Source organism: Agelaius tricolor, unplaced genomic scaffold (genome assembly GCF_023055355.1).
Source record: "Agelaius tricolor isolate 1412-34295 unplaced genomic scaffold, bAgeTri1.0.p SCAF_69, whole genome shotgun sequence".
Lineage (NCBI taxonomy): Eukaryota > Metazoa > Chordata > Aves > Passeriformes > Icteridae > Agelaius > Agelaius tricolor.
The window spans coordinates 895,306-907,448 of record NW_027269329.1 but is presented as its reverse complement, the minus strand read 5'-3'; the positions used below and the strand labels follow the sequence as shown (position 1 = coordinate 907,448).

Below are 12,143 nucleotides of genomic sequence, written 5' to 3'. Positions count from 1 at the left end.
CCCTGTGCCGCGTGGGGTGACCCTCCTCGGGCAGCACATGGCTGTCTGTCTGTCTGTCTGTCTGTCTGTCTGTCTGTCTGTCCGTGCTCGCCCAGCCTGCCCCACTCCGGGACTCTGGTCCTGCGCCCTCCCCTGCCACGTTTGGCGTTTGGGATGCGGCCCGAGTGGGTGGGATGGCTTCTCCCTCCCGGCGTCCCTATTTAGCAGCCCGTAAAAAGGATTAATGACAGAATAAGTGCCGGCTGTGCCATTTCAAAGAGCTCCTGAGCGATGCCCAAAACTCCCGTGCATAAGCAAAGAAGGGGATTAGGGACATGTCGGGGTTTATTGGGGCTCTGATCTCGGCTTCAGCAGCAAATGATCGTACACACAGAGATTGGTCATGGTCTGTCCCTCCGGGGCCTGGTGGCTCTGCAGGGCACCTTTACTTGGTCTAGCCCCGGTTCATACAGATGTAATTACCGCACATTTCAGTTTGTGTCATGGGGTTGGTCCGCTTGAATTCCTAATTACTGCAGGTTTGCCCCCACCCCCTGGACGGTGCCGCAGGCACTCTGGGGTGTATAAAAGGTCCGAGGGCTGCACAGGGCTCCATCCAGCTCTCTCCACTTGAATCAGCTCCTTGATCGCTGTGGTGAGTCCGAGTCTTCCCTCCGTCCTCTCTTCCTCCTCTGTGCCTTTCCTGGGCAATCTCTGCCTGCGGAATTCCCAAGGAATCTCTGGCTGTGGGATTCCCAAGGGATCTCTGCTTGTGGAATTCCCAAGGAATCTCTGCCTGTGGAATTCCCAAGGGATCTCTGTCCCCGAGCTCCAGCAGCTGTCCCAGGGCAGGGCTGGGATGGTTGGGGTTCCACCAGCGGCCTGATGTTCTCGGGGAGCCCGGTGCTTGGGATGAGGGAGTTTTTCTCCATTGCCACGGGCAGCAGGAGCCGGGGCTGGTGAGGGCAGCAGGGGATGCCAGGAGCCGCTCCAGCCGTGCCAGGGCTGCACTGGCAGTGCCTGGGATGAGGCAGAGCGAGTCCTGGCACAGGGGCTCCAGGTGGGCCAGAGCAGCAGCTGGGCTTCGGGCCGAGTCCTTGTTGTGAGCCGTGGCCGTGCCTTGTCTTGCAGCTCTCCCAGCCCAACCGAACGATGTCCTGCTCCAGCCTGTGCGTGCCCAGCTGCGGCGTGGCCACCCCGGCCCCTCTGGCTGACACCTGCAACGAGCCCTGCGTGCGGCAGTGCCCCGACTCCACGGTGGTCATCCAGCCGCCGGCCTCGGTGGTCACCTTCCCCGGGCCCATCCTCAGCTCCTTCCCGCAGCAGAGCGCCGTGGGCTCGGCCGGAGCTCCCTACGTGGGCGCCGGCTCCGGGGGCGCCTTCGGAAGCCGTGGGGGCTACGGGGGCTACGGGGCCCTTGGGGGCTATGGGGGCTATGGCAGCTATGGGGGTTATGGAGGTTTCGGGAGTTACGGAGGTTTTGGGGGTTACGGGAGCTGTGGCCGCGGTTCCCGCTCCTTCGGGGGCTCCTGCGGGCCCTGCTAAAGCCCCCAGCCCGGCGGAGCTCAGCGCTGGCCCTGCCCGCGGGCTCCTCCGGCAGCCGCTGCTGCCTTGTGCCGCCTGAGCCGGGCTGAAGCTGCAGCCCCTGCTCAGGGCCGGCGCGGCAGCCCCGGCAGCTGCAGGGTCCCTGTCCGTGCCGTGTGACCCCGCAGAGCCTCGGCCGGCGCCTTTGGCCTTCCCAGCGCTGCCTCCAAACGCTGCCCCCTCTCTGCGCCCCCAGCCAGCTGTGCCCAGCTGGGCTCAGGCTCTGCCCTGCTCTGCCCAGCCCCGAGCCCCGGAGCCGCCCTGGCCAGGGGCGATCTCTGCGGCGCTGCCCTGGGCTCTGCCTCGCTGCTGCTGCTGCTGCTGCTGCTGCTGCTGCCTTGGGATTTTCGTGTTTCCATGGCGTTGGTGCTGGTTTGTCTCCCGCTGACAGCGCCTGTGGCTTTTTGACTCAAAATAAAGAATCTGCATTGCACGAAATACTTCTTTTTGTCATGGATTTCTTCATCCTGGCTGTAAATGAGGCTCTGACTGAGGGATGGTGTGGAATGTCCTATGGTGGAGTCACAGGACGGTTTGGGTTGGAAGGGACCTTGAAACTCACCCTGTTCCACCCCGTGCCGTGGGCAGGGGACACCTTCCACTGTCCCAGGCTGCTCCAAACCCTGTCCAACCTGGCCTTGGAGCCTGCCAGGGATGGGGCAGCCCCAGCTTCTCTGGGAAATCCATCCCAGGGCCTCTCCACCCTCACAGGGAACAATTCCTGGCCAATCTCCCACCTCAACCTGCTCTCCATCAGTCTGACAGCGCCTGTGGGCTTTTCCTTCACGATAAAGAATCTGCATGGCTGCAGTCGCTTGGATTTTGGTTGAGCAGCGACTTGAGCTGGGCTTCTGAATGGATAAATTCATCAAAATTCATCAAAAGCCTTAGGAATTTTTTTTTAATTATTAGTTTTTTATTTCCAGCCTGAAATTTGCTGGAAACATAACCCCCAGTTTTACTGGCAAAGGTTTTCCATGGGTTTTGCTCTCATATTTTGGGCTGAGCCCAATCCAGCTCTGTTCCCTTCGTGGGGAGTTCTCCAGAGGTCCCTTCCCACGCAAATTCTGGGATTCTGGGATGCCGGGATTGCCTCTGCCTCTTCAAAGGGCGGCAATTACGCTCACAATGAAGGTTCGAGGGTTTAATTGAGTTTTCCAAGCTCCTTTGTGCCCAGACTCTGAGACATCTCGGTGATGAATAATTCGAGTGGCTCCTCCTCCCCAGGACGCGGTGGAACAGCCTGGGAAATTCACAATTCCAGTGTCATTCCAACAGAGGCTGGAGTGAAGGGATAGTGACATTTTCTGCTCTGGAAAGTGAAATTTTCTGCCCTAAGAATTGAATTTTTCTGCTGTGTAACAGATCGGGTCTCTCTATCCGGAAAGATGGGAAAATCTCAGGCAGGGCCAGCACAAAAGCACGGCAGAAAAAGTGATTTTCTCTCAATTTCTGGTGATATCCCCCAGCATTTAATTAATTAGCAGCCAGTCCGCGCCTGAGTGATTTACAGCTGCTGTTGTGTCCAAGCAAATTTAAAGGAATATTTCCAAATATTTCCCAGGAAATTCGTGATTTGGAATTCGTTTTCCGAGTGATTTTGCATCCCTTTTGGTTTGCAAAATGCGTGGTTCCAGCTGAGCTTAGAAGGAGTTTTTCAGAAAGGCCCCAGGGTGTGGTGTGACCCCCGAAAACACCGAGCTGGGAACAAAAAATCCGTGCCCAGGAAAAGCTGAACGCCAGAAAAAGCAAACCAGGGCCATTTCAGGATGCTGCAACGTTTTTATTGGGAGTAAAGCTCAAAATCACAACCAAAAGTAGCAGAGAGAGCAGAAAGAAATCAGGAATTTATATGGGCAGGAAATCTCCCAGTTTCATTGGTTCAACTTTAGCTGTCGATTTTTTTGCTATCCGAATTTTCCAGTCTGATAAAACAGAGCTGATTGGATGATTTTGAGGTTTTTTTTGGCACCGTTTTAAAGGCAGCGAAGCCAGAAATTCATGCCTGGGACAAGCATGCTCCAGGTTTCACTAAAGGCAGCTGGGAAAGAGCCATAAATGAGCGATTTGCAAACAAATCTTAAACCCAGTTTCCTTTACACCACCCAAACCCAGGGAGGGCTGAGAGGCACAGCAGAGAAAAAAAGGGGGAAAAAAGCATTTGGGAGGAACAACGGGGAACGATATATATGTACATATAAAGTTATTATATAGATATATTGCGAGTTTTATTAGTGTATATATATTAATAAAAAGAACATTGAAACACAACAGAAGGCAGCGGTGTGATGCAAGATCTTTTAATGAGAGGAAGAAGTTACAGCTCGTAGTAGCACAGGAGGTTCACACCATCATACACTGAGGAGCAGCTACACCCCAGAGCAGAGGCTTGGGGAGTAAAGCTGGTGTAGGAGAGGAGCGGAGCTGTCAGCACAGCCAGACGAGGCTCCCGCTCCTCGGGACACACAAAAAAAAACCTCATCCCGAAAAAGAAGGAACAGGAAAAAAAAAAAGCGCGAATTAATCAAAATAACATCACGGAACAGACCCCAAACCCTCAGGGAACCGGAGCTGAGCCGGAGCAAAATCCACCCAGGAGCAAAATCCACCCAGGAGCAAAATCCACCCAGGAGCCAAATCCATGCAGCCAGGAGCCAAATCCATGCAGCCAGGAGCCTCCAGGGCGGGCGCTGGCGTTTCCCGGGCTGCGCTGCGCTCAGCACTGGTAGCAGGGGTAGCAGCTGCCGTAGGAGTATCTCTGGAAGTAGCGGGAGGAGTAGGGCGAGCAGTAGCGCGGGCTGAAGCTCGGGCAGTACTCGCGGTAGCCGCAGAGCCGCCCGTAGTAGCCCTGGTAGCCGCAGGGGCTGCCGCAGTCGTAGCTGCGGGAGCTGCAGACGGTGCCGTAGCTGCAGGGGGAGTAGCAGGGATCCTCGCACTGCCGCTGGTAGCAGAAAGTCATCTTGGCGCTGGAGAGGAGGGAGGCGAGGCTGCAAGGGAGGGAAAAAACCCGTGAGGTGAGACCCGACAGCAAGCAAACCCCGAGTAAGAGATGAAGGGAAGGGAGAGGCAGCGAATCACAGCACAGCGCCCTGGTCCATGGCTCCATGCCGAATTTAGGGCCAAATCTTGCCCCGAATCCTCCATCCTGAGGAGGGAGGAGAGGCTGGAAGGGAGGGAAAGAGGAATGGGAAAGTTGGGGAATGGTTTGGGTTGGAAGGGAATTAAAGCTCATCCTGTTCTACCCCTGAACAGTGGCAGTGACAGGGGTCCATAACCCTAACCCTAACCTTAACCCTAACTCTAAACCTAAACCTAAATTTAACCTTAACCCTAACCTTAAACCTAACCGTAACCCTAACCCTAACCTTAACCTTAACCCTTACCCTAACCCTAACCTTAACCTTTAACCCTAACCCTGACCCTAAAGCTAATCCAAACCTTCTTTCAGTCCATGGGGCTCCAAGCTGGCCTTGCACTCTTCAAGGGATGCAGAATCCTTGCGATATCCCGAATTTAGGGCCAGTTCTTCCTCCTAATCCTCCATCCTGAGCTTTCCCACAGAGCCCGGCTGAAAAATGGGGCTGTGACCCAAAGCAGGGCTGGAAAATCCTCAGCGCTGCGCTGGGACAAAGGCGTGAAGGGAAGAGGGGATCCGTGGGGGGCTGAGGCTGTTTCGAACAGTCTGAAATTAAAAATCCAGGGAGCAAAGATTGTTTTGCACTCCCAAGTCACAGCCTCAACCCTTGGCTGCAGCATTTGTAGATAAGCAGGGGAAAAAAAAGGAGGGGGAACAGCCCCAAATCCGTCCCTTCACCATCCTCTGAATTCCCCAGATCCGTTCCCACTTACCCTGGGCTGCAAGGAGGAGAAGGCAGGAGCAGGGAATGGTTCCTCGGCAGGGATGCGGGGTTTTTATGGAGCTCCGGGTCCCGCCCCGCACACCCCACACTCGTCGGGCTCAGCCCTAATTAATTCCCAGCCCCTTTTGCTCCCCTCATCGATATCCCTGTGCACCCCAAGGTCCGGCACCGTCACCGGGAGGCTCCGCCCGCCACGTCCCTTTCATCCCAAAGCCACTCAGCGCAATTAAGGCTCGCCATCATCATCGTCATCATCCTCATCATCAGGCTGAATTTGCACTTTTTGGGACGGCGGGCGACTCCTCGGGATCAGCAAAGTCCCATGGAATTCCCAGCGTGGCATCTTTGGGACACCGAATGTGCTTTGTTGTGCTTTTTTTTTTTTTCTCCCCTGGAATGACCGTGGAAGGCAGGAGGTGCGTTTTTGATGAATTTCATCACTCCCGATGGCACTGGAACACCCCTGCGGATCCCTCCCAGCATTTCCTGCGATTTGGATCCGCCGCGCCTGGGGATGTTATTGATTCAGCCAGGAAATACTGATTCAGCCAGGAAATATTGATTCAGCCAGAAAATTGGCCTGCGAGCATCGAATTGGCATGTCCAGGATGTATTTTTAAAGGGGGGAAAAAAAATCTCCCGGAGACCCAATTCCAAAGGTATCAATTAGAATTTTAATAAAAGCAGGAAACAGGACACCCCAATGCACGTTTTTGGAGCGGCTGTTACATAAGAGCGGGGCGTAGCAAGGTGCTGTTAATATTGAAATAATAAATCTCTTTGTGCCTGAAAATATTTAATAAGTCTTAATGAAGGCTTTGATATTCCAAATTTAGAGAAAGGCCCAGAACTCCTGACGTGCTGCCTGTCATTATCCTCCCTTGGGATGGGAGTAAACAGCAAAACAGGGTTTGGAGGTGAAGGTCACCCCAGCATTATTCACCTTCATTAGGGTGAATTAAACACCTCAACAATATGAAGAAGAATTTACATTAAACCATATTTGGAATTTGGGGGGGGGGGGGGTTTCCCGGGAAAACTGTGGTCGTTACAGAGATAAATCCCTGGGATTTTTTATCTTTTCTCTGGGCTTTTTTTTATGTTTCTCCTTGTCAGGAACCCCCGAAAGAATCGTTTTGTGATCGAAGGGGAAACAAACTCTGAGCAGATCTTTATGGAGCCAGCGAAATTCGCCTTGCTTGGGCTGGCTCTGCAGGAAATTCTGTTCAAGTCATAAAACACGCCTGGAGATTTCAAATATCGTAAAATAAACCTGGAGATTACAAATATGTTTTTTTTCCTGCTTGAAATAATTTAGATTCGTTGGGGAATTCTTCCTGCTCTGAGGTTCATTTAAGTCATTGATGTCTGGTTTTATTCAAATGTATTTCCAGTCTTGCACAGAAAACGATCACTATTTCTTTCTGCAGCTTTGGGGTTTGTCAACGCTGGGTCGAATTACTTAATAATAATTTTAAAAATAAAAATAAAAACTTAAAATAAATAAAACGTATAACTATAACTATAAATATAGAAGTAGATGAATGTATAATATAACTATAACTATAACTATAACTATAACTATAACTATAACTATAACTATAACTATAACTAATTTTCTGGCCTAAAAACGCGATTTTGAAATAGACCCAAACAATAAATCATTTCCGGGGATTTTCATTTTGAAAAACAACTGAAATTCTTCCTCCCTAAATGAATCCAGGGTCATTGCAGGTTTCACATATTACCATTTGTCCATTCATCCCAAACTGGGATTGCGAGCATCCATTAATTCTGCTCTCAATATCCTTCCTTCCTCTTCTTGCTGTAACTCAGATTTCACCACCCTCGTTCCCCGTTTGTAATTGAGCCTGGACATGAAAGGAAAGAGAAGCACGAAGTCATCCCTGTGGCAGCCCTGGGAGCTGAGTAAGGATCCCAAAACGAGGAAAACAACCCCATCAGCTGCGGGGTGACGTGTGGGGTGAGTTCGGGCTGTGATGAGAAGGAGTTTAAAGCACCACAGGCTGGGGTAGATAAATGTATAAAAGGGAGCCGAGTCCACGGCTCTGCACCCGCGCCTTCTGCCTTCAGCCTCAGCGCTCTTGCTCAGCGTGGTAAGTCGGGCTTAAGGGGCTCTGCTGCTGGGTTTGGCCGTAGAGGGGTAGGGGAGGGAGTTAAACTTTAAAATTGTGGCTTAGAAGTGATTTTCGTTGCCGTGCAGTTTGAGGTATTTGTTACAAATGGGGTATTAACCCATATTTTGTATATATACATATAAAATAAAAATAAATCCATATTTTCATGTATATATATATATATATATATGTATATAAAATGTGGGTTAATACCCCATTTTTAACAAATATCCCAGATGCATGGCCATCATATATATATATGGACATCATATATATATATATATATAAATAAAAATAGGGGTTAATACCCCATTTTATACTATGGGTTTTTACGTAGATATATATATGTTTAAAAACGAATTCTTAATTTCTACATTTAGTTAACGTAGAAATACAGCATATCTAGACATGCCCTATGAGAAATACACTATCTGAGGATATTATGGGTTATTTCAGGATTTATTGCTAGTTGGCTGTGCCAGGGAGGTTCAGGTGGGACATCAGGGCAAGGTTCTTCCCGCCGAGGGTGGCCTTGCACAGGGAGGTCCCGCTGGGTTCATCCTTCCCTCCTCTCACTGTTTCCCATCCTCCCACGGGGCTCCCAAAAGCAGCAAATTCCTGCTGGATCCATCTCTGAGCTCTCCTTTCACACTGCTCCAGATGGGAGCCCTGGGACGGTGGGGAGGCCCGAAATCCGGGATATTCCAAGGATTCTGCATCCCTGGAAGAGTCCAAGGCCAGCTTGGGGCCCCCCGGGCTGGAGGAAGGTTTGGGTTAGGGTTAAGGTCAAGGTTAGGATTAAGGTTAAGGTTAAAGTTAGGGTAAGGGTTAAGGATGGAGTTAGGGTTAGAGTGTAAGATTAAGGTTAGGTTTAGGTTTAAGGTTAGGGTTAAGGTTAAATTTAGGTTTAGGTTTAGAGTTAGGGTTGGGCGTAGGGTTATGGACCCCTGTCACTGCCACTGTTCAGGGGTAGAACAGGATGAGCTTTAATTCCCTTCCAACCCAAACCATTCCCCAGCTCCCCCATTCCTCTTTCCCTCCCTTCCAGCCTCTCCTCCCTCCTCAGGATGGAGGATTCGGGGCAAGATCTGGCCCTAAATTCGGCATGGAGCCATGGGTCAGGGCGCTGTGCTGTGATTCGCTGCCTCTCCCTTCCCTTCATCTCTTACTCGGGGTTTGCTTGCTGTCGGGTCTCACCTCACGGGTTTTTTCCCTCCCTTGCAGCCTCGCCTCCCTCCTCTCCAGCGCCAAGATGACTTTCTGCTACCAGCGGCAGTGCGAGGATCCCTGCTACTCCCCCTGCAGCTACGGCACCGTCTGCAGCTCCCGCAGCTACGACTGCGGCAGCCCCTGCGGCTACCAGGGCTACTACGGGCGGCTCTGCGGCTACCGCGAGTACTGCCCGAGCTTCAGCCCGCGCTACTGCTCGCCCTACTCCTCCCGCTACTTCCAGAGATACTCCTACGGCAGCTGCTACCCCTGCTACCAGTGCTGAGCGCAGCGCAGCCCGGGAAACGCCAGCGCCCGCCCTGGAGGCTCCTGGCTGCATGGATTTGGCTCCTGGCTGCATTGATTTTACTCCTGGGTGGATTTTGCTCCTGGGTGGATTTTGCTCCGGCTCAGCTCCGCTTCCCTGAGGGTTTGGGGTCTCTTCCATGATGTTATTCTGATTAATTCGCTCTTTTTTTTTTTTTTTTTTTTGCTGTTCCTTCTCTTTCGGGATGAGGTTTTTTGTGTGTCCCGAGGAGCGGGAGCCTCGTCTGGCTGTGCTGGCAGCTCCGCTCCTCTCCTACACCAGCTTTACTCCCCAAGCCTCTGCTCTGGGGTGTAGCTGCTCCTCAGTGTATGATGGTGTGAACCTCCTGTGCTACTACGAGCTGTAACTTCTTCCTCTCATTAAAAGATCTTGCATCACACCGCTGCCTTCTGTTGTGTTTCAATGTTCTTTTCAATATTATATTTGTCTTTATAAAATATTTATGTGGCACGTATAGGAAAAAAAAAATCAAAAAGTGGCACCAGTTTTCAGATCTGAGGTTTTTAGCGGAATTTGAGGGGACTGAGGGCGCAGTGAGCACCTCAGTTTCTGCTCCAAAATTCACATTTGCCACGTCCCGACTCTGCCCCTCTTCCACCAAAACCATTCCTGTTTCCAAAGCTCCCGCTGAAAAATGTGAAGATTGGGAAAAATGGATCAGGACATTCCCAGCCCAACTTCTGCCCCGCAGGACGATCCAGTTTTGGAAGGGATTTCCAGCAGGAATTGTCTCCCCACAGCCCCAGAGTGCAGGTGGGAGGTGGAATTCCCTCCCCAAACCCCCAAATCCTCTCGAGCTGCTCCAGGGTGGGAAATTTGGGAAAATTCCTCCTGGAAAGGCTTTGGAAGGGGCTCAGGGAGGGCTGGATCTCCATCCCTGGAGGTGTCCGAGGAATTCCTGGAATTCTGGGTGAGCTTGGATTTGATCCTGGAGGCTTCTCCAACCTCCGGGATCCCCGAATTCCGGCTTTTCCTTTTTCTGCGGGAGTTCAGATCCGATGAAACAGGCTAAAAACGCAAACCAACGTTTCCCTCCACTGGTTAGGAGGTGCAAATTCAGCAGCTGAAGGGATTAATTTCTTATTTAAACTTGCTCTGGTTTAGGCACGAATTTGGTTTAAAAGTTTAAAAAAAGAGTGGAGTAGAAAATAATCTTTCCTGTTGCAGAGTCTGAAAGCAATTGGAATCGATTTGTACTTTCAGGATGCATTTTTTTCAAAATGTTCGGGCTTAAATTTTGTATAGAATATTAAAAAAAAAAAAGAAGAAAAGCACTGAATGGGGATGAGCAGGTTTTAACCCGTCCCATGAATCAGAGCCCTTCATTAGATGCCTCCATTTATTATTCCCCAGGAATTTCACTCCATCTTTCTCTAATTAACTAAAGGTTCTATAAATTATATTTCCACCTAATGACTGAACCCTTTCTTGAGTTCTTCCCCGTGTTTTTTAGGCACAGAAGTGAATTCCTGCTTCTGCAGGAATTTCGCATTTTCAGGGTTTGGGGCACCCAAATTTTGCATTCATTTGGATCCTTGAAGGGACTTTGGAAAATGTTCTGCATTTGCTGAACTTTTCCAGGACATTTCCTGGCCCTTCAGTGTCCCTCGGCCCTTTGGGAGGTGCTTTGGTCACTCAGAAATTATCTGACCAATGTAAACATCAACAAAATTAAATTTATTTGCCCATGTCACACCTTCAATTAAAATAATTGGTTTCCTCTCCATCAGCGGTTATTAATCTATTCTCAGCTCAACCTGGCAATACAAAAAAAAAAAAACACCCACAATATTTTTGTCTTAAAAACCTTTTTGGCTCCTCCTCAGCTTTAGTGATGAAATCCAGATTTCAGAACGGACAAGGGAATTTATGGGAGTTATAATTATAAAATTATTTTGCAGCAAATCTTACTAACGCTGATTTTCAGCCGTCCCAGCACAAATCAAGAGGCTTTTTTTTTAAAATTCAGCAAATACCTCCCTGTATGACCTTCCCCCGCAGTGAGCCAAGCCTCATTTGCATATTAAATGAGGATAATGACAGGCATTGGGGAAGTGCTGAGCCTCATCAGAATTTCTGGTATCAGCGCCCTCCCAAAACAATCATTAGAGCTCCTTTGGCAATGTTCGGATTCTTTCAACCCTTCCCGGTTTAAATTCCTCGAGTATCACAAGCAGAGCAGGGAAGGGAGCCCCCGGGGGACAAGGGAGGTTTTTCTTCATTTAAATTATTTATATTTATTTATAATTCCTGCTGTCCCCTGGAGCAGAGTGACAGAGATCCTGCTGGAAAATGCCACCACAGCAGGTTGGGGAGCAATTCCTGCCTCAGGGAAAATCCCTCCAGAGGGGAACCTCCAGCCCTTTGTGCTCTCCGGCCCACCCGAGGCAGGAAAATAATTTGATTATTTTAACTCCTGTGAGTTTTGGAGACCTGGATTTCATCCCTACAGCTGAGGAGGACCCCAAAAATTTTTTTTTTTGAAGAGAAGATCTTTGGCTCATTATTATGGAATGGGTTGGGTTGGAATAACCACATATCCCAGTACCCCAGGTTACTCCAAGTCCTGGTTTTGGACACTTCCAGGATGGGAAATCCATGGAATTACCTGGGACTCTCACAGGGAACAATTCCTCCCCAAAATCCCACCCAAATTCCCCCTCTGTCCCCCTGACCCCATTCCCTGTGTCCTGTCCCTGCAGATCCTGAGGAAAAATCCCTCTCCAGCTTCCCTGGAGCCCCTGCAGATCCTGGAGGGGCTCTGGGGTCCCAACATTCCCAACATTCCCAGCCTGGCTCCATCAGGGGGGGCTCCAGTCCCTCTATCAAATTCGTGGTCTCCTCCGGGCTGGCTCCAACAATTCCAGGTCCCTTTTATTTTGGAGACAGCAGAACAGGGCACAGAATTCCCAGTGGGATCCCACCAGAGAGAGAAGAAGGGGAGAAGCCCCTTCCTGACCCCCCTGCCCATGGATGCAGCCCAGGACAGGAAGGGATTCTGGCCAGCTCATGCCCATGGATCCCATATATAAACCCTACAAACAT

The 12,143-nt window shown here is 50.4% G+C and overlaps 1 protein-coding gene across 1 annotated transcript; it reads left to right on the top strand.

The window, feature by feature from the left end:
* The first annotated feature begins 1,131 nt into the window (after positions 1–1,131).
* On the top strand, positions 1,132–1,524 carry LOC139584938 (claw keratin-like). The gene has a single exon (XM_071417297.1). It carries the CDS (start codon positions 1,132–1,134, stop codon positions 1,522–1,524), a length of 393 nt encoding a protein of 130 aa, XP_071273398.1.
* Positions 1,525–12,143: the final 10,619 nt, after the last annotated feature.

Excerpts from the sequence above, each read along its gene's own strand:
- LOC139584938 (XM_071417297.1), top strand. The coding sequence starts at position 1,132 with ATGTCCTGCTCCAGCCTGTGCGTGCCCAGCTGCGGCGTGGCCACCCCG.